Source organism: Schistocerca americana, chromosome 10 (genome assembly GCF_021461395.2).
Source record: "Schistocerca americana isolate TAMUIC-IGC-003095 chromosome 10, iqSchAmer2.1, whole genome shotgun sequence".
Taxonomy (NCBI): domain Eukaryota; kingdom Metazoa; phylum Arthropoda; class Insecta; order Orthoptera; family Acrididae; genus Schistocerca; species Schistocerca americana.
The window spans coordinates 155,906,971-155,928,926 of record NC_060128.1 but is presented as its reverse complement, the minus strand read 5'-3'; the positions used below and the strand labels follow the sequence as shown (position 1 = coordinate 155,928,926).

Below are 21,956 nucleotides of genomic sequence, written 5' to 3'. Positions count from 1 at the left end.
ACTGCAAGTATGGAACGGATCCTCACGAGTCAAAGACTGGCAAGCAACTGGGGTAGTTTGGACAAAGACAGAACCAGCACGAGCATGAGTCAGACAAGTTTGACAAGTCTCCTGACATACGAGTCTGTCGAGCACAAGTCTGGTGAGCACCAATAATGTGGACGTCCCTTTAGAGTTAACACAGTTTCCGGACCCACTACTAACGCAAATTTATCCTACATGTGCGCGAGCATGCTTGTGCAAGAGGTTGCGCGTGTGTGGATGTCAATTGTGCTAGAAAAGATAAGTTGTGCAAGCATCCTAACAAGCATGAATACGCATGTATGATTGCGAGGGTGTTTGCGCATGCTTGCTTCTACAGATGTTTGCACATGCATGCTTGTCAGAGATACATGCACAAGCATTCTCGCACATGTATGCTTGTTAAACATGCTTGTCAAGCATACTTGCACAGGATGCTTGCGAATGTGTGCTTGTCAAGCACAGAGTTGTGCGTGTAGCCACATCCAGCAGCTAGCTCAGTGTGGCTGGTGCAGGCTTACCTGCAGGTGGTAGCTGTATGTGGTGTAGAGCAGGCCCGTGGAGAGCGGCGCATCCTGGACGCCATGCAGCGTGATGCCGTGGCCTGGTTCGAGCCCCGGCAGCGGTGGCTCTGGCGCGTACTCGGTGGCCACGTTGCTGACGACGCGCTCGCTGCTCGTCACGACGGTGGAGCCGCCCTCGCCCAGCAGCGTTGTCAGGTATGTGTACGTGGTCAGGTACGTCTTGGTGACAAACACGCCCCCGCCGCCCGTCGGAGGGAGTGTCGGCTCCACCTGCTGACCGGCCTCGTCTTCCTCGCCGTCATCCTGCGACAAGTGCGAGAAACGCGCGTTTTTTTTTTTTTTTTCAGAGTCCTTGATAGATATCCTGTAGTTCACGAGTTCTCTGTTCAAAATTTGGATAGGTCCGCAGAATTACGCGAAAAAAAGTTATGATCAACTGAGAAGCGTTTATTTCTTTCAGAAGTCGACTTCTGCAAAAATGGCCAAAACAGGTTTTTTTTATGGCATATAATAATTGCGACAGCCACCTTTCTTATTCAGAAAGAAGTTTTTATAGGGCTGCGTACCTCAATCTGCAAAAACAGAATCCTTACAGGGCTGCTTTGTTCTACGTCTGTTTGTCGGTCCGACTGTTAAGGACCCTTATCCTCAGGAACATGTAGGTGTCTCAAGTGCAAATTTATGTCACGTCTGTGGTCTCTTGGTGGTGTAAAAATATAAGCTTCTAAGGTAATTTATCCAAAAGATACGGCCATTTATGTCATATGATGATACTCGAAATCTCACTCATCAAAACCTATAGTGTGCTTCCCATTGACCCAGAATAATGAAATTTGCAAACGCGCATTGTTTCACGCTACAAGTAACGGTAAAACCTGAAAATTGTAATTTGTAATAATATAGCATGTAACATATCTTTCTGCCGTCAGAACATACATTGCATTCATCATCCTACAAACGCAAAACAGACGAACTTTACTGCATGAAAACGTAAAATTTAAGTTGTATTCATGTTTCAGTAAGTAAATAAAATATATTTTCTTAAAATCTTCTGTACCTATACATGTTGTTGTTGTGGTCTTCAGTCCAGAGACTGGTTTGGTGCAGCTTTTCATGACATACAGTAAAGCTGCATGCCCTCGGGAAAAATTACGGTTGTAGTTTCACCTTGCTTTCAGCCGTTCGCAGTACCAGCACAGCACAGCAAGGCCTTTTTGGTTAGTGTTACAAGGCCAGATCAGTCAGTCATCCAGACTGTTGCCCCTGCAACGACTGAAAAGGCTGCTGCCTCTCTTCAGGAACCAAATGTTTGTCTGGCCTCTCAACAGATACCCCTCCGTTGTGGTTGCACCTAAGCTTCCCCACCAACGGCAAGGTCCTAGGTTCAGGAGGGGGGGGGGGGGGGGGGGGGGGGTCGCTTGTTTTTGTGTGGCCGGACAAGTCTGGGGAACTACTGTAGAGAATTTCATACGGTCTTGCTGTTCTCACAACCAGTAACATGTGTGTATGTATATCAGGTTAAAGTCTTTGAGATTTCTGATTCCCAGGATGCATGAATTATATATTTATTCCATGAACCATGGACCTTGCCATTGGTGGGGAGGCTTGCGTGCCTCAGCGATACAGATGGCCGTACCGTAGGTGCAACCACAACGGAGGGGTATCGGTTGAGAGGCCAGACAAACATGTGGTTCCGGAAGAGGGGCAGCAGCCTTTTCAGTAGTTGCAGGGGCAACAGTCTGGATGATTGACTGATCTGGCCTTGTAACATTAACCAAAACGGCCTTGCTGTGCTGGTACTGTGAACGGCTGAAAGCAAGGGAAACTACAGCCGTAATTTTTCCCGAGGACATGCAGCTTTACTGTATGGTTAAATAATGATGGTGTCCTCTTGGGTAAAATATTCCGGAGGTAAAATAGTCCCCCATTTGGATATCCGGGCGGGGACTACTCAGGAAGACGTCGTTATCAGGAGAAAGAAAACTGGCATTCTACGGATCGGAGCGTGGAATGTCAGATCCATTAATCGGGCAGGTAGGTTAGAAAATTTAAAAAGGGAAATGGATAGGTTAAAGTTAGATATAGTGGGAATTAGTGAAGTTCGGTGGCAGGAGGAACAAGACTTTTGGTCAGGTGATTACAGGGTTATAAATACAAAATCAAATAGGGGTAATGCAGGAGTAGGTTTAATAATGAATAAAAAAATAGGAGTGCGGGGTAGCTACTACAAACAGCATAGTGAACGCACTATTGTGGCCAAGATAGACACAAAGCCCATGCCTACTACAGTAGTACAAGTTTATATGCCAACTAGCTCTGCAGATGATGAAGTAATAGATGAAATGTATGACGAGATAAAAGAAATTATTCAGGTAGTGAAGGGAGACGAAAATTTAATAGTCATGGGTGACTGGAATTCGTCAGTAGGAAAAGGGAGAGAAGGAAACATAGTAGGTGAATATGGATTGGGGGGAAGGAATGAAAGAGGAAGCCGCCTTGTAGAATTTTGCACAGAGCATAACTTAATCATAGCTAACACTTGGTTCAAGAATCATAAAAGAAGGTTGTATACCTGGAAGAATCCTGGAGATACTAGTAGGTATCAGATAGATTATATAATGGTAAGACAGAGATTTAGGAACCAGGTTTTAAATTGTAAGACATTTCCTGGGGCAGATGTGGATTCTGACCACAATCTATTGGTTATGAACTGCAGATTGAAACTGAAGAAACTGCAAAAAGGTGGGAATTTAAGGAGATGGGACCTGGATAAACTGAAAGAACCAGAGGTTGTAGAGAGTTTCAGGGAGAGTATAAGGGAACGATTGACAGGAATGGGGGGAAAGAAATACAGTAGAAGAAGAATGGATAACTCTGAGGGATGAAGTAGTGAAGGCAGCAGACGATCAAGTAGGTAAAAAGACAAGGGCTAATAGAAATCCTTGGGTAACAGAAGAAATATTGAATTTAATTGATGAAAGGAGAAAATATAAAAACACAGTAAATGAAGCAGGCAAAAGGGAATACAAAAGTCTCAAAAATGAGATCGACAGGAAGTGCAAAATGGCTAAGCAGGGATGGCTAGAGGACAAATGTAAGGATGTAGAGGCTTGTCTCACTAGGGGTAAGATAGATACCGCCTAGAGGAAAATTAAAGAGACCTTTGGAGAGAAGAGAACCACTTGTATGAATATCAAGAGCTCAGATGGCAACCCAGTTCTAAGCAAAGAAGGGAAGGCAGAAAGGTGGAAGGAATATACAGAGGGTTTATACAAGGGCGATGTACTTGAGGACAATATTATGGAAATGGAAGAGGATGTAGATGAAGACGAAATGGGAGATATGATACTGCATGAAGAGTTTGACAGAGCACTGAAAGACCTGAGTCGAAACAAGGCCCCGGGAGTAGACAGCATTCCATCAGAACTACTGATGGCCTCGGGAGAGCCAGTCATGACAAAACTCTACCATCTGGTGAGCAAGATGTATGAAACAGGCGAAATTCCTTCAAACTTCAAGAAAAATATAATAATTCCAATCCCAAAGAAAGCAGGTGTTGACAGATGTGAAAATTACCGAACTATCAGTTTAGTAAGTCACAGCTGCAAAATACTAACGCGAATTCTTTACAGACGAATGGAAAAACTGGTAGAAGCCGACCTCGCGGAACATCAGTTTGGATTCCGTAGAAATGTTGGAACACGTGAGGCAATACTGACCTTACGACTTATCTTAGAAGAAAGATTAAGAAAAGGCAAACCTACGATTCTAGCTTTTGTAGACTTAGAGAAAGCTTTTGACAATGTTAACTGGAATACTCTCTTTCAAATTCTGAAGGTGGCAGGGGTAAAATACAGGGAGCGAAAGGCTATTTACCAGATGGCAGTTATAAGAGTCTAGGGGCATGAAAGGGAAGCAGTGGTTGGGAAAGGAGTGAGACAGGGTTGTAGCCTCTCCCCGTTGTTATTCAATCTGTATATTGAGCAAGCAGTAAAGGAAACAAAAGAAAAATTCGGAGTAGGTATTAAAATTCATGGAGAAGAAGTAAAAACTTTGAGGTTCGCCGATGACATTGTAATTCTGTCAGAGACAGCAAAGGACTTGGAAGAGCAGTTTAACGGAATGGACAGTGTCTTGGAAGGAGGATATAAGATGAACATCAACAAAAGCAAAACGAGGATAATGGAATGTAGTCAAATTAAGTCGGGTGATGCTGAGGGAATTAGATTAGGACATGAGACACTTAAAGTAGCAAAGGAGTTTTGCTATTTAGGGAGTAAAATAAGTAATGATGGTCGAAGTAGAGAGGATATAAAATGTAGACTGGCAATAGCAAGGAAAGCGTTTCTGAGGAAGAGAAATTTGTTAACATCGAGTATAGATTTAAGTGTCAGGAAGTCGTTTCTGAAAGTATTTGTATGGAGTGTAGCCATGTATGGAAGTGAAACATGGACGATAACTAGTTTGGACAAGAAGAGAATAGAAGCTTTTGAAATGTGGCGCTACAGAAGAATGCTGAAGATACGGTGGGTAGTTCACGGAACTAATGAGGAGGTATTGAATAGGATTGGGGAGAAGAGAAGTTTGTGGCACAACTTGACTAGAAGAAGGGATCGGTTGGTAGGACATTTTTTGAGGCATCAAGGGATCACAAATTTAGCACTGGAGGGCACCGTGGAGGGTAAAAATCGTAGAGGGAGACCAAAAGATGAATACACTAAGCAGATTCAGAAGGATGTAGGCTGCAATAGGTACTGGGAGATGGAGAAGCTTGCACAGGATAGAGTAGCATGGAGAGCTGCATCAAACCAGTCTCAGGACTGAAGACCACAACAACAACAATTAAGTTTGCTCTGAACCCTCAGTGCGCAAGTCCTTCTCGCACTCAGACAATTTTTGTTTCAAAATCTAATTACTTCCATGATTAGAGGCTACCAAATAACCTCCGTTACTCCAATACTAGCTTTATGCCACGAAACTGACACTACAAAACTCGCTGTCTGCAGCTAATTTTGTAGGATGGTCAGTCTTTTGATTTTCATAATGCCAATTTCAATGATCGTGTTGGTAACATTTGCGAAAGTAAAAATACGGTCTCGAGGTTTTTGTTTTCTATCCATCTGAATTATTGTCTGGTCGTTGTCAGTTGCAAAACTGCCTGTCTGAGACGACAATGGTATTGTTAGTATTCTTAGTCTGTTGAAAAGGCAATTTTAAATAAAATGGCGGAATAATACTCTAACCTTCTAACAGAAGTTGAAAGGGGGAGAAAGAGAAGTGCCTTATAAAAGAGCCACTTTATCAAGATTGCATGAAAAGTGTAAGGTTTCACAAGTATTGACTGTTACTTTCCAATGGGGGGCGCAGTTATAATTCAAACTCCTTATCGGGTATTCGGTATCCTGGGAAAAATGTACAGAGAGAGAGAAGAAATTACGTAACCTAAGCAATATCATAAAATCCTGCGAAACGTGGTGGCGTGTAAGTTTTACAAGATGACTGGTATGCGTGTAATCTCAAACAGAAGCCTAGCAGTATTTAAAGTCCATATTTCCTCTCAGCATTGCCAAAACCCCACGTTACTCACGAGAAAAAGCGTTCCAACTTACAGAGCCTCTGTTTCTTCTAGACAGTGTGGAGAGTTAACTGTAATAGGCATCCTCAAGAAAGGACAGAAATCCTTCTGCGCCATAGATGGAGTTCCAAAAATGAAAACGATTTATCGTGTCAGTAAAAAAAAAAAAAGAGAGTCGAGATATGGTAAAGCTGGTGAAATTCATGAAAACACCCAGTGAGACCAGGGAATTCCATGAAAATATACGGAAGGGGTCCCGGGTTCGATTCCCGGCGGGGTCAGGGATTTTCTCTGCCTCGTGATGACTGGGTGTTGTGTGATGTCCCTAGGTTAGTTGGGTTTAAGTAGTTCTAAGTTCTAGGGGACTGATGACCATAGATGTTAAGTCCCATAGTGCTCAGAACCATTTGAACCATACGGAAGGGGAATAGCGCTGCCGATAGTGCAAATATAAGCGAAGCGATGGAAAATGTAGATATTGGGGAAACAGATTAAGACACTGTACTATAAAACATTTTGATTGAATTGACGTCAAATATTTAAGTGTATGTCGTAACGTAATTACTGCATCCTACATCAGCAATACCTAAAAAATCGTATGTAATATACTTTTTTTGTGTTTGCTTGGAAATTGGGTGATAAGAAAGAAAGATTTACATCAATAAATTATGCCGAAAGCAAGTTTTGAAACAATTTCATATTTTCATAGTTTTTTAAACATATGTTTGCATATTGTTTGTTCGATTTATGGATGCATCAACTGCTGCTTAGAAATTAATACAGTACATGTGAAGTTCGCAACATTTTCATCCATATACAAATCCCTAAACAGTCTTTCGCGTTTCCTGAAAAATTACAATTTTGCAGAAAGCAAATTTTGAAAAAAAAAAAAAAAACTGCGCTCAGTTCTGAATAGCTCGAGAAAGCCTCTATCAACGGACACTTTAAATTCTTCTAAGCCGAAAAGACGTTTCATTTCTTGTAGATTGGACGTTTTTATGGTCGTTATACCAGAATGACGACTGCACAAGGCCACCGACTGAACATGCGTAACCGTACTGTTCAAACGGCAGTGTGTGGTATTGTTGCGTATACTCGCCACACCGTTCTTATTTAACGTACTCTTTGTTGTCTGATTGTTACCTACTTATTTACCAGTAAGGTCTAAAGACAAACCATCCAAACATTCGCCTTTTCTTTTAACAGAATTTCATGATGTTCTTCTGGTTAAAATAAATATTCTGAAGTTGGTGTATGCTCATGATCTTCTTCAAAACGTAAACGTAAGTTTTCGCTGTCTGCCACCAGTAAATAAATTCAAATTCTCTTTAATTATTTGCAGTCAGCTTAAGATAGAGAAACCAATAGAAACTGAAATAAAAGAGCACAGTGGTTCCTACCACAGCATCTCCATATTACATCAGATTCTGCAACGTTTCGCAATGCAAATAAATGTACGTTAACGCTACCATTAAAAAGCAACAAAAAATTGTTTTTTGAACGTAGGATCCGAATGAAGCTAGATTTTTGAAAGCGAGATTTCAATTTTGTGCAAGTTTTGAAACGATGCGTACAAGTTCAAAGCATAGAAGTGGCATGTATTTGTAAGTAAAATCCGAACGCTGCACGTACAAATGGTGGCATTAGCTGAGCATTAATTTCAGCCCTTCTAAAATCATTGGCAAAAATAATAAACCGATTCGTACAATCTGCCTGAGTGTCAGCACCGGTTCGTCCTTCAAAGCCTACAGAGAATGTAAAATTTTCAGAGTTCAGAATTTCGATCGTTGCGCAAGTGCAGTGAATCGGGACTCGCCACAAGCGCGGTGATGCACAAGTGCAAAGTTCCGTTTCGTAGGTGAAAATGGTAGATCCCGTCCACGAAGCTACTGTGTGTATCAGAAACTAACAACTGGGGTTCTGTCATCACAATACAGGGAAGACTCCATCAGCAATACAATGAAGCATCTCCAAATGCCAATAACATACGCAGATAGTATCGGTAGTTTGACCAAATACGACATTTGTGCAAAATAAAAAATACTAGCCGACTACGTGAACCCGCCCAAAACGGTCGAAGAATTGGCCTTTCGTGTAAAGATAGTCCACAGAAATATATGTACGAAGCCTGTAGGCAGCTACAAATGCTACAAATCAAGGGTTAGCGAGCTGTGCAGAAACGAAACAGAAAATGAAACTGCACGTCATTTATATTTTACGGGAACTGAAACAGGAAGACTACGTCAAACGTAGTACAAAAATGAATGAAGCCACAGAGGAATAAACATCTCCTGTATGCCTCACTTTTAGCGACGACGTAACTTTCCACGTAAGCGGCAGGTTGAACTGACCATAACATTTGAACATAGGGTGCCAAAAAGCATTTGTGTGCATCTGCACGTCAGCTTGACTCACTGGAAGTCAATGTGTTCTGTTCGATGTCGTTACAAAAACTGTATGGTCCTTTTTTCTTCACTGAGAGAAATTTTCCAACAGATATTTACCTAGTCATGTCTCCGCAATGATTGACGCCACAGCTTGATATGGATTACATCGTTCAGCATGATGGAGCACCACACTGAAGCCCGCTTGAGTGACCGAGCGGTTCTAGGCGCTTCAGTCTCGTACCGCGCGACCGCTACAGTCGCAGGTTCGAATCCTGCTTCGGGCATAGGTGTGTGTGTGTTTGTGTGATGTCCTTAGGTTAGTTAGTTTTAAGTAGTTCTAAGTTCTAGGGGACTGATGACCTCAGATGTGAAGTCCCATAGTGCTCAGAGCCATTTGAACCATTTTTTGAACCACACTGAAGTACAGAGTTCCGCATTGTCTTGCTGAAATGTAAGCTCAAGATGGGTCGCCATGAAGGGGTAACAAAATGGAGCGTATAATATAGCTGACGAACCACTGTGTTGTAACGGTGCCACGGATGACAACCAAACACATCCTGCAATGAAAAGAATGGCACCCCCAGACCATCACTCCTAGTTTCGGGCCATATGGCGGACCAGTCAAGTTGGTACCCTACCACTGGCTGGACGTCTCCAGACACGTCATCGCAGGTAATTGGGGCTCAGTTCGAAGCGGGACTCATCACTAAAGACAATTCCGCTCCAGTCAATGAGATTCCCTGCCGAAGCCGTGTCTGCTGACACCCCAGACGGCGGTGAGATATCAACCTGAGTGCTGCCCATCATATGGCCTGACAACCAGAAGTGATGGTGTAGGTTCCCAGGACACAAATCTACATCCACATCTACATCCATACTCCGCAAGCCACCTGACGGTGTGTGGCGGAGGGTACCTTGAGTACCTCTATCGTTTCTCCCTTTTATTCCAGTCTCCTATTGTTCGTGGAAAGAAAGATTGCGGTACGCCTGTGTGTGGGCTCTAATCTCTCTGATTTTATCCTCATGGTCTCTTCGTAGGAGGGAGCAATATACTGCTTGACTCCTCGGTGAAGGTATGTTCTCGAAACTTCAACAAAAGCCCGTACCGAGCTACTGAGCGTCTCTCCTGTAGAGTCTTCCACTGGAGTTTATCTATCATCTCTGTAACGCTTTCGCGATTACTAAATGATACTGTAACGAAGCGCGCTGCTCTCCGTTGGATCTTCTCTATCTCTTCTATCAACTCTGTCTGGTACGGATCCCACACTACTGAGCAGTATTCAAGCAGTGGGCGAACAAGCGTACTGTAACCTACTTCCTTTGTTTTCGGATTGCATTTCCTTAGGATTCTTCCAATGAATCTCAGTCTGGCATCTGCTTTACCGACGATCAACTTTATATGATCATTCCATTTTAAATCACTCCTAATGCGTACTCCCTGATAATTTATGGAATTAACTGCTTCCGGTTGCTGACCTGCTATTTTGTAGCTAAATGATAAGGGATCTATCTTTCTATGTATTCGCAGCACATTACACTTGTCTACATTGAGATTCAATTGCCATTCCCTGCACCATGCGTCAATTCGCTGCAGATCCTCCTGCATTTCAGTTCAATTTTCCGTTGTTACAACCTCTCGATATACTACAGCATCATCCGCAAAAAGCCTCAGTGAACTTCCCATGTTATCCACAAGGTCATTTGTATCTATTGTGAATAGCAACGGTCTTACGACACTCGCCTGCGGCACACCTGAAATCACTCTTACTTCGGAAGACTTCTCTCCATTGAGAATGACATGCTGCGTTCTGTTATCTAGGAACTCTTCAATCCATATGGTTTATCATCTCCGGCACACAGCGATATGTCGACAATATCCTGTACCCCATTATGTTGCCCATCACGGCATGCCATCATGTACTTACATTTCAGCAACATAAAGCCCGTCCGCACAACGCGAGAGTTTGTACTGCTCGTCTTCGTGCTTGCCAAACCCTGTAAGATCGTCAGTTGTCTCCCCAACTGAGAACGTTTGGAGAATGATGGGGCGGGCCCTCCAACCAGCTTGGGATTTTAACGATCTAACGCGCCAGTTGGATAAAATTTGGCACGAGATCTCTCAGGACGACTTCCAATAACTCTTTGGATCAGTGTCAACTCGAATAAGTACATGCTTAAGGACCAGAGGTGAACCAACGCGCCGGCCTTCTGTGGCCGAGCGGTTCTAGGCGCTTAAGTCCGGAACCGCGCTGCTGCTACAATTGCAGGTTCGAATCCTGCCTCGGACATAGATGTGTGTGATGTCCTAAGGTCAGTTAGGTTTAAGTAGTTCTAAGTCTAAGGGACTGATTACCTCAGATGTTAAGTCCCATAGTGCTTAGAGCCATTTGAACCATTTTGAACCAACGTGTTGTTGACACTCAATTTGTGAAGCTCTTTCTCATGAATATATCATTCAATTTTTCTGAAATTGTAATCATTTCAAATCAAATGTCTCTAAGCACTATGGGACTTAACATCTGTAGTCATCATTCCCCTAGAACGGAGAGCTACTTAAACCTAACTAACCTAAGGACATCACACACATCCATGCCCAAAGCAAGATTTGAACCTGCGACCGTAGCAGCAGCGCCTAGAACCGCTCGGCCACAACAGCCGGCTGTAATCATATGTTTGTCTGTACATGTACATTATATCTAGCGATTTCCGTCCCATTGGGAGGTGCATCGTTTCTTTTTGTCTTATGTATTATAATGTATTCAATAAATAACTGAGGAGGTGGGGCTAAGCGTTAGTGAGATGGAGGTTGGTCCAGGCACTTCAAACCAGTCAGAGAGCTGATGATCCTAAAAACAGCTGAAACGGCGTCCACTGACCTCAGGCAGGCGGAGGATGACGTGCTCGGAGAGCGTGGTGGGCGGCAGCGTGGTGGGCGGCGCGGGCGACGCGGGGGCGGCGCCCGGCGGCTGCTTGGAGCCGGCCACGATGACCTCGACGCCGTTGCTCATGACGCGCGTCGCCACATTGATGCGCCGGCCCTCGTCCACGGCCACGGCAGCCACCATGGCACGTCCCTCCTCGCCGGGGGCGGCGGGGGCGGCGGTGGGCGGCGGCAGCGGCGGCGTCGGCGTTGGGGCCATCTCTGCACGGGGCGGCGAGCAGAGCGCAAACAAGGGTCCCGTTAGCCGTGTACACGCAGTAACTCGAAAACACATGTATCGTCATGTCCCAAGGAAGTGAGATGGGCCACTCTCGTTCTCCGACAAAACAAACATAGAGAAGCACCCAAAAGACATAGTTGGATTTCAACGTAACTGTGTACATCTACACACCATCGGCGGGTATATAAATGGTAAGAGTAAAAATTCTCTCTGGCAGATAGAACGTGTGGTGTCACCGCCAGACACCACACTTGCTAGGTGGTAGCTTAAATCGGCCGCGGTCCATTTAGTACATGTCGGACCCGCGTGTCGCCACTGTCAGGGATCGCAGACCGAGCGCCACCACAAGGCAGGTCTCGAGATACGGACGAGCACTCGCCCCAGCTGTACGGACGACATTGCTAGCGACAATACGGACGAAGCCTTCCTCTCATTTGCCGAGAGAGAGTTAGAATAGCCTTCTGCTAAGTCCATGGCTACGACCTAGCAAGGCGCCATTAGCCTTACCTAGTTTGAGAGTTATCGTATAAATGTCTCAAGAAGAACGTTGTAAACCAACAAAGAATAAAGTTAAGTATATTCCAAAGCTACGTATTTTCTTTATAGCAGTCATAACGTATCTTGTTCCAGACTTGACGCCAGTCGGCGTGTGTGTACGCGTGCCTTTCGGCTCCCTTCTCAGTGTGGCGTAACTAGCTTGTTACGCCACAACAGAACGGCCATCAGAACGCATTATTTTTGTTTGTGTTTAGTGTTGTTACCACGTCTGCTACAATATACTCGTACAATGAGGTGACAAAACTCTTGGAATAGCGATATGCACATCGACAGATGGCGGTAATATCTCGTGCACAAGTGAACTGGCGGATCTGTCATTTGTACTCAGATGTTTCATGAGGAAAGGTTTCCGATACAATAGCGGCCGTACGTCAGAGATTAAGACTTTGAACACGAAATGGCAATTGAGTTAGACACATGGGACAGTCCATTTCGGAAATCTTTAGAGAATTCAGCATTACGAGATCCACAGTTTTAAGAATACCAAATTTTAGGGATTACCTCTCACCACGGACACCATAGTTGCCGATGGCCTTCACTTAACGACCGAGAGCAGCGGCGTTTGCGTAGAGGTGTAAGTAGGCTGTTTAGGTTTTTATGTTGGTAACGCCACGCTGTGCTCTGTATGAAAATCACTGACTGCGCTGTGTGCAGTCTATGGCTGGCTGGACTCCTTGTTGGAATATTCGCTTGTGTAGTGTTATATATATATATATATATATATATATATATATATAATATATGATGACTTTTGAACACTATTAAGGTAAATACATTGTTTGTTCTCTACAAAATCTTTGATTTGCTAACTATGCCTATCAGTAGTTAGTGCCTTTAGTAGGATTGGATTGGATTGGATTGGATTGTTTGGGGGAGGAGACCAGACAGCGAGGTCATCGGTCTCATCGTATTAGGGAAGGACGGGAAAGGAAGCTGGCCGTGTCCTTTCAAAGGAACCATCCCGGCATTTGCCTGGAGCGATTTAGGGAAATCACGGAAAACCTAAATCAGGATGGCCGGACGCGAGATTGAACCGTCGTCCTCCCGAATGCGAGTCCAGTGTGCTAGCCACTGCGCCACCTCGCTCGGTTGCCTTCAGTAGTTAGAATCTTTTATTTCTCTGGCAGTATTGGCGCTCGCTGTATTGCAGTAGTTCGAGTAACGAAGATTTTTGTGAGGTAAGTGATTCGTGAAAGTTATAGATTATTGTTAGTCAGGGCCATTCTTTTGTAGGGATTATTGAAAGTCAGATTGCGTTGCGCTAAAAATATTGTGTCAGTTTAGTGATGATCAGAATAAGTTAACAGAAAACTGTTTGACTACATTGAGTTTTACTCAGCTGTTTGAAAACCAAATAACGTAGAAGTTTACCAGCACAGTCATTTATAATTTTTCAAAGGGAACGTTTCAGTGTCAGTGCTAACAGACAAGCAACAATGCGTGCAATAACTGCAGAAATGAATGTGGGAAGTATGACGAAAGTATCCGTTACGGCAGTTAAAGGAATGGCAACAGACGATGACAGGAGTACATTTGCTAACAGTACGATGTCGTCTGCAATGCCTCTCCTCGGGTCGTGACGATATTGGTTGAACTCTAGACGACTGGAAAATCGTGGCCTGGTCAGGTGAGACCCGATTTCAGTTGGTAAGGGCTGATGGCAAGGTTAGAGTGTGGCGCATACCCTACAAAACCATGGACCTTAGCTGTCAGCAAGACACTGTAAAATCTGGTGGTGGCTCCATAAGGGTGTGGGCTGTGTTTATAAGGACTGGACTGGATCTTCTGGTCGAAAAGAACCGATCATTGACTGGAAATGGTCATGTTCGGCTTCTTGGATATTATTTTCAGCCATTCATGAACTTAATGTTCACAAAGAACGATGTGATGCCACTGGGCCACAACTGTGCACCATGGGTTTGAAAAACATTCTGGACAAATGGTTTGGCCAGATCGCCCCACGTGAATTCTATCAAACATTTATGGCACATAATCAAGAGGTGAGTTCGTGCACAAAATCCTGAACCGGCAGCACTTTCGCAATTATGGACAGCTGTAGAGGCAACATGGCTCAGTATTTCTGAAGGGGACTTCCAAAGACTTGTTGAGTCCATGCCTTGTCGAGTGGCTGCACTATTCTGGGCAAAAATAGCCCCAACCCTTTATTAGGAGCTGTCCAAGGACTTGTGTCATCTCAGTGCATAAGAAGCATAAGCGGCGTCAGGTGTTGAGAGACCACTGTGAAGGACACGGAGATGTCACGTACTCGTTTGAGACAGCATTATCAGCAACTGGCAGAGTTTGAAACTGGCCTCATTTGCGTTTCTCCATTTTGCCACCTGGCTGAATATCCAGATTTATGGGGGATTCAGATGTGACAGTGACACGATGTTTGCCTCCATGCGAACATGAGAGCCAACATACTAGTCGTCAAGGCTCTGGCTGACCACATCTGACCATCGAAAGAGAGGATTGTTGTACTGTGCACCAGGCACATTGTATCCCCTTCACACCTGCGTCTGTGGTCCGAGGACAAGTAATGGAGCTTTTGCAACATAGTGTGTCATCCCGAATCATTGGTCAGAGTCTAGCAGGAGCCGGACTCGGCGATTACCGTCCCATGCATAGGCTATTGTTGAACTGCAACACACAAACGCTGTGACTGAGAAGCATAGACTGCTGATTAATGGCGTTGCATTGTGTTCAGTGACGAACTGCCATTCTGCTCGACTCCAGATGACCACCGTCATCGATTGTGGTGGAGGGGGACAGGTCCCGTTGTTCCAATATTTAGGGGAGGCTGAGCAGTGTTACTCCTGTCATCACAGTGTGGGTATTTGTCGGGTATGACTTTGACTGAGGGAGCTCTGACAGCACAACAACAAGTTACAGATACCCTGTGTCCTCAGATGTTACTTCTCATGCCATGGTATAGTGGAGACAGTCTTCAACAGCACAGTGCTCTTCCAGTCATAACACTTGTCTCTGTGATGGTGAGATACTCATGTAGCCACCAAACGCCCCGGATCTGTCACTGATAAAACATGTGTGGGACCAGACCAGACGTCAACTCCATCCCATTGGCAGTATTCAGGACATCAAGGATCAGTTACAACAGTTGTGGGCCAGCTCGCTCAGGAGAGGATACTATGGCTTTATGATACCTGACCTTCCCCAGCTACAGAGGATTGGCTTAGACATGGCATGATTTTTTTGTCACAATGAATTTGTGAAGTTTAGGGTATTGGAAATAGCTGTTGTGAGAAAGGACACCAACTGAGTCAAGTAACTGGCTGTAATTGAAGTGTGGAGGTAGCTGAGGAAGAACTGGTGTGGCAAGCTTGAGTCAGAGAACATGCCAGCGAGAGAGCTGTATTTGGCGGTCTATAGACCCCTGGTGTCAGCAGTACCAGGGAAAATTTTCTGGAAACTAATTGGCAGATAATAAAATTTTAGAGCAGTTTTGGAATTAAAAGTCTATAAAGTATGAGTCAAAGTAGTTCCCATCCACACGTACACACAGGTCCCAGCGCTTCTACCACTGGTCAAACGTTTTCTGGGTGTCCTGTTCTTTGAGGGTGATTATCACCGCAAGTGATGCTTCTCGAATCCTCTCTAGAGTGTCGAACCGACGGCCTTTCCACTTGAGTTTCAGTTTTGGGAATAGCATGAAGTCGCAAGATGCCAAATCTGGCAAGTACGATGGGTGGGGTACAACCGCCATGTTGTTCTTTGCCAAAAAGGTCCTGGAGAGCAAGGATGTGTGGCAGGGCGCATTGTCGTGATGCAGCAACCAGTTCCCTTGACGCCAAAGTTTGGGCTGTTGTCGCCTCATGTCTTCACGGAGCTGTCGCAAAGCATCACAGTAGTACGTGTAATTTGCTATTTGGTTGGGTACACAATTCCCTTGGTATCAAAGAAAACGATGTTCATGCTCTTCACTTTGCTCTTCACCTGTCTCGCTTCTTTGGGTATTGGACAGCCTGGGTTCTTCCACTGGGACGACTGTTGCTTTGTCTCTGGGTCCCCCCAAACACTTGTTCAATCATTGCAAGAGTCTCTGTAGCACTTTTCGCAGAGAATTTGATACACACGCGCCTTTCTGTTCGCGGATCTATCGTAAAATGGCCACACACCAAACACAGAGTATTGTGAAAATCACTGTGGATACGCAACACGTCCTACCAGCTGAATGCCACTCCGCACACTGACTCATCAGATATGCAGCTCTCGCCACCTAGCGGTGCAAAGATATACTACTACTACTTTCCAGATGGCAGCACCAGTTGTCCGGAAAATTTTTGATTACACCTCGTAGCATTTAAGGTTTACTGCTAAACTGTATAATACTGCTTAACTGTATAATATTTTATTTTTCTGTACAGTTGGATGACTTAAGGAATCTATGAAATTAAAAAAAAAAAGAATCGGAATCATTAAAGTACTCGATTTATTAACATCGCTATGACACAACTATTCACTATCTGATCAAAAGGATCCGAACTCCTGTTAGCGGACATTGTATGGGCGGCGTCCACCTTTCGCCTTTATTAGCGCTTGAACTCTGCTGGTGACTGTTTCAGTGGGCTGTAGTTGTGGAGGAAAGGCAGCGAACCAGAGGAGGTAGCGACGTCAGTCTCAAAGGTAAGCAAACCTGTTTTGCATCCTCATAGGGGCGCTACTAATGTCACTCTATTACGGCTGGCGCGAAATTAGAATAGACATCATGTTTCAGATGTAGAAACACGTCCAACAACTTTCATTTACGTTGCACAATTCCTTCCTTGTGTTGCATTTTTTCCCTATCAGAGTATATGCTTTAAAATCAAAATGGATAAACTTAAGGAACTTACGAATTATTATGAACTGAAGTTAAAGATTTTACAATTTAATCATGCCAGTCCCATTGTAGGACAGTGCATCTGCTGCAAATATACTTTACTGTAACAGTGCCAGCTTTGAAATATGAGGCATGTTTTTTAAGTAAGGTCCATTTGAACATAAGTACAGAACAAAAAGTTATTTCAAAAAAGTGAATTTATTTTTAGAAAGTACATACTTCACTCTATTTTTCGACATCGTTGACAAGTTTGTTGAAACATGTATCATACCTCTCAACCAATTTTAAAATACCCTCTTCATAAAAACTTGTCGCCTGCTCCAATAAGCAAGAGTTCACTGTCATTTTCACGTCGGCGTCTTCATTGTAACGGTTGCCACTGAAGAGTTGTTTGAGGTGGAGGAATGGATGGTAATCGCTCGGCGCAAGATCAGGACTGTAGGGTGGGTGGTCTAAAACTTCCTAGACAAAACTGTCCAATGAATCGCGAGTCTGACCTGCAGTGTGAGGTCTTGCATTGTCATGGAGAAGGACAATTCCCTTTGTCAGCGTGCCGCGTCTTTTGTTTAGAATCGCTCTGCATAGCTTTCTCAGGGTTTGGCAGTACGCTTCTGCATTGATGATATTGGTTCCTCATTGCATGAAGTCGAGAAACAAAATACCATGCCTATCCCAAAACACCGAAGCCATGATTTTGGGCTGGGACAGAGTCTGTTCAGCCTTCTTCTTTATAGGCGAGTGTGTGTGTCTCCATTCCATGCTCTGTTGTTTCGAATCCGGCGTGATATGCGAAACCCATGTTTCGTCTCCAGCTACGATCTGACTCAAGAAGCCATCACCTTCTTCGTGATAACGAGTCAAGAACATCATCGCACACTCATATCTTTGGTTTTTGTGGTCCTGTGTTAGGAGTTTCGGGACCCAACGGGAGCACAGTTTCCTAATCTTTAGGTGTTGAGAAACAGTGTTGTAGAGCACTGATCTCGACACGTCGGGAAATTCGTTTGAGAGACCTGTTATTGTGAAGCCCCTGTTCTCACGAATCCTCGCTTCAACTGAAGCCACCAAATCGTGTGTAATCAAAGATGGACGACCGGAGCGGTCCTCATCATGGACGTTGTCACAGCCATCTTTGAATTCTCGCACCCACTTACGCACTTTACTTTCACTCATAACAGTATCACCGTACACTTCGCAAATCTGTCTATGAATTTCTGCAGTAGACAAGTTCCTTGCTGAGAAATACCGTATCACTGAGCGAATCTCACTCGCGGCGGGCGAGTTGATAGCCTTAAACATTTTGAAAACACAGAACAGAACCGTACAGGTTAGCTACAGAGTTGAAACTGAGCACAGTTGTTCCCGAGGCATGCTGGTACACGACACCTGCGCTCGTTGCGGTATGCGCGCGAACTACTAGTGTCTACAACGAAACGGACCTTACTTAAAAAACACGCCCCCTATAAAGAAAATAACGCGCAACAGCGATGTTAATAACTGAATAGAGCACACTGTTTTTTTTATTGATATAGTCATTTGTTTCATTCATTTACCCGGAATTTGGGGACTGCAACATGAAAATGTTCAAAGGAGAGCAACCTCTGGTACTGGCTACAGGTTATAAACCGCACACTTTGCCGTAACGAACAAAGCATGTTACCAACGTCAAAAAAAAAATGGTTCAAATGGCTCTGAGCACTATGGGACTTAACTTCTGAGGTCATCAGTCCCCTAGAACTTAGAACTTCTTAAACCTCACTAACCTAAAGACATCACACACACACCCATGCCCGAGGCAGGATTCGAACCTGCGACCGTAGCGGTCGCGTGGTTCCAGACTGTAGCGCCTAGAACCGCTCGGCCACTCCGGCCGGCTACCAACGTCAAAATAGCATTTCATAAACCTCTCACTTCTTTCACTGCAGAGCATTTCCCGCTCGGGCATTAGGCGGCAACAGCGGGGTGGAGCGACTGGCTACAGTCGGTGCGTGCGAAAGTTTAAAAGGCTGTACTTCCAGGGGTCATAATTGCGTACTGACAGAGTTATGGCCTAAATTTTCGCGAGGGATCGACTTCTGATATCTCGTAAATGGGCTTTTCTTCCTTAAAATATGAGGTCAAGATGGCGGTGTTGCCTTATCAGGCCAATTAAACTGGATTTATACACCAGATCCACGTTCGGGAGGACGCCGGCTCAAACCCGCGTCCGGCCATGCAGATTTTTCCGTAATTTCCCTAAATGGCTCCAGGAGAATGCCGGGATGGTTCCTTTGAAAGGTCATGGGCGATTTCCTTCCCTATCCTTGACACAATCCGAGCTTGTGCTCCGTCTCTAATGACCTCGATGTCGGCGGGATGTTAAACCTTGTCTTTCTCCCTTCTGGATTTATACAGCGGCTGACAAACAGATGAAGTACCTAGAAGACATGGACAAACGTCAATGTATTTTCGTTTACGTTTATTCCATTGGCGGGTATGTAAATGAACATATCTGCAGTTCTCTTGGTGTACACCACAGCCAATGCAGTGCGTTAGTGTTGTTCGTGTTTAGTATTGTTACCAAGTTCCTTCCACAGGGACAATTTTACATCCAAAAAAGCTATGTCTTTTAGGTGGTTGTGACAAATAACATTCATTTTTTCTTTAAAAATCAAAGGAAATTTTCTCTCTGTAAGAGCTCTGAAGTGAACTTACAATTATTCCAAATTTATACATTATATTTCTTAACTTACCGTTGGCAAAGAGTTACCTATTAAGTGCTACACAAATCACATCTCTCCTTCCATTGCCAGTGCTCTGAAAAAATTGTAAATAAAATTGAGATTGCGCGCGAAGAATTTAGACTCCTCTAATAGACACCGCACCAGTTGCAGAGAGTAAATTCTGTAGTGAAATATGTACAAAAGATGACAGAGGAGGCGTCGTGCCCATTCGCACGCCTGGAAGTCAAGTTTTGGGGAGGTCAGAAACAGTCTCTAAGAAGACGCACCGCTTCTCTGTTTCGGGAGCAGGTGCTTTCGCTTACTAAGTGCAGAAAACAGACAAGGAAGGCGAGAAAAACTGTACCGTATATACACAGAGACACTGTAATGGTAAAGAGAAGTGTTAAGAGAAAGAGGGGAAACCGTGAAACTGAAACAGGGGCAAATAAACACAAAAAAGATAAATAAAGTGAATCGTACCTCTGCTGCTGCTGCTGAAACAGATGTCAAAAACAATTAGTGACTTCTACTAAAATTAATAAAGTCATAAGTATCTTGATAATTTTTAAGAAACCTAACACTATCTCGAGATATTCAAAATAAAGCCCATAGAAAATTCCACAATTAGATACGAGTATGAAATTTTTAAGAGACATCATCATCCTCTTTAGCTCTGAAAATTATATATTTTTTAAAAGTTCTACCATTGTGTTGACTGGGAGCCGGCGATTTTACTAAATTTCTTAAAGCGCTGAATAACGACTCTGTCAACAGTTGCAGTATTTATATTAGGTGATTAGTTTCGAGCCTCACAGTTCATTTTCTTGCTTGGCCTACCGAGGCTGCACTGAAAACGCCTGAACTTAATAATAAACATCAAAGTGGTAACACATGCTTTATAAATGTCTGCAGAGTGAATGCCATAGTCCATACGTGCCTTTTGCTAAGACTGTGGCATAGTAAGATCAGACGCTTTCAGTGCAGCCTCAGCAGACCAAGCTCGAAAATGAGGTTTGAAACTAATCGCCTAATATAAATACTGCAACTGTTGACAGAATCGTTAATAAACGTTTTAAAAAAATTACTAACTGATAAAAGTCCGCCATTGCAACTTCGGCCTTAAGCCATTTTCAAATCGAACACAGCGAAAATTTTGTGCCTCAGTACAGGTCAGAATTTACGAAGTATTGAACACGTTTCGAGTTTTGGGGTATTGTTTTAATCCGAGACCTGTGTGACTAGGGGAAAAGGGAATGACGAGCTTGTAGTTCAGTCCCTTTAATCTCCAAACCAGTCAACCAACCACATTCCGAAGACCGAATGTTTTGCTGTGTTCCATTTCAAAATGGCTACAGGCTGAAACTGCAGTCATCAATTTTATAACAAACAATTTTAACAGTCAAAGGAGACGATGCGGCTATTTAGGACCAGAACGTAGGAAAATTTACAGATAAATTTGAGTCCTCATCAGTGGTGCAAAATCAGTGAACCAAACATTCTTTGTTACATGACTGGGTATACTATAGGTGATACCCACGCTTAAAATGTTCTCAGTGGTCAAGTCACAACACGTCTTGCGTTCAAACCCGAGCTTTCGAAGATTTTCGTCATCTTCATCGTCAGAAGCTGCCGAAGGAGATGGTGAATGAGGTCAAAAGCTCAAGTGTTGAGTTTGCAAGATGTTTACTTGGCTCGTAGACGGGCAGCATTGTATACATTCGATATTAAAGTTTTCGGCATTACTGGATTAATATTACACTAACCAAACGGCGAAATATTTGCCCCTTTGAAGTAAAAGAATTTCTCGAAAACCGTATTTCAATGCTAATTTTATTAATCAACAGCTTCATTTGCACCGCTTACCTAGAATTTACCTAGGTTTCAGTACCGTTTGTCCATGGTGGACATCGTCAAGCTAATACTACAAATGCATCAATTATCGCCAGACTGTAAAACTTATCTGGAACTGGAGTTCCAGTACAGCACTCGTGGCTGCCGCATCGCGGTCGCGAAGTGGGGACGAGGAAGTTCCAGGTAAGTTTTATAGTCTGACGATAATTGATGGAGTTGTAGTTTTAGCTTGGCGCTGTCCACTACGGACAAACGATAGTTACTGTTATTCTGAAGAAGGTTGGGTTATCCCGACTGAAACCTAGGTAAATTCTGGGTAAACGGTGCAACTGTGGCT

General features: G+C 43.9%; 1 protein-coding gene across 1 annotated transcript in view; it reads right to left on the bottom strand.

The window, feature by feature from the left end:
• LOC124552322 overlaps positions 1 to 21,956 on the bottom strand; it is a 220,062-nt gene that overhangs the window by 144,032 nt on the left and 54,074 nt on the right. The window contains exons 5-6 of the mRNA XM_047126594.1: positions 20,249 to 20,262; positions 543 to 848 (exon numbers count right to left, since the gene is read on the bottom strand). Coding sequence (XP_046982550.1) covers positions 543 to 848; positions 20,249 to 20,262 — 320 coding nt within the window. The remainder of the gene's footprint in view (positions 1 to 542; positions 849 to 20,248; positions 20,263 to 21,956) is intronic.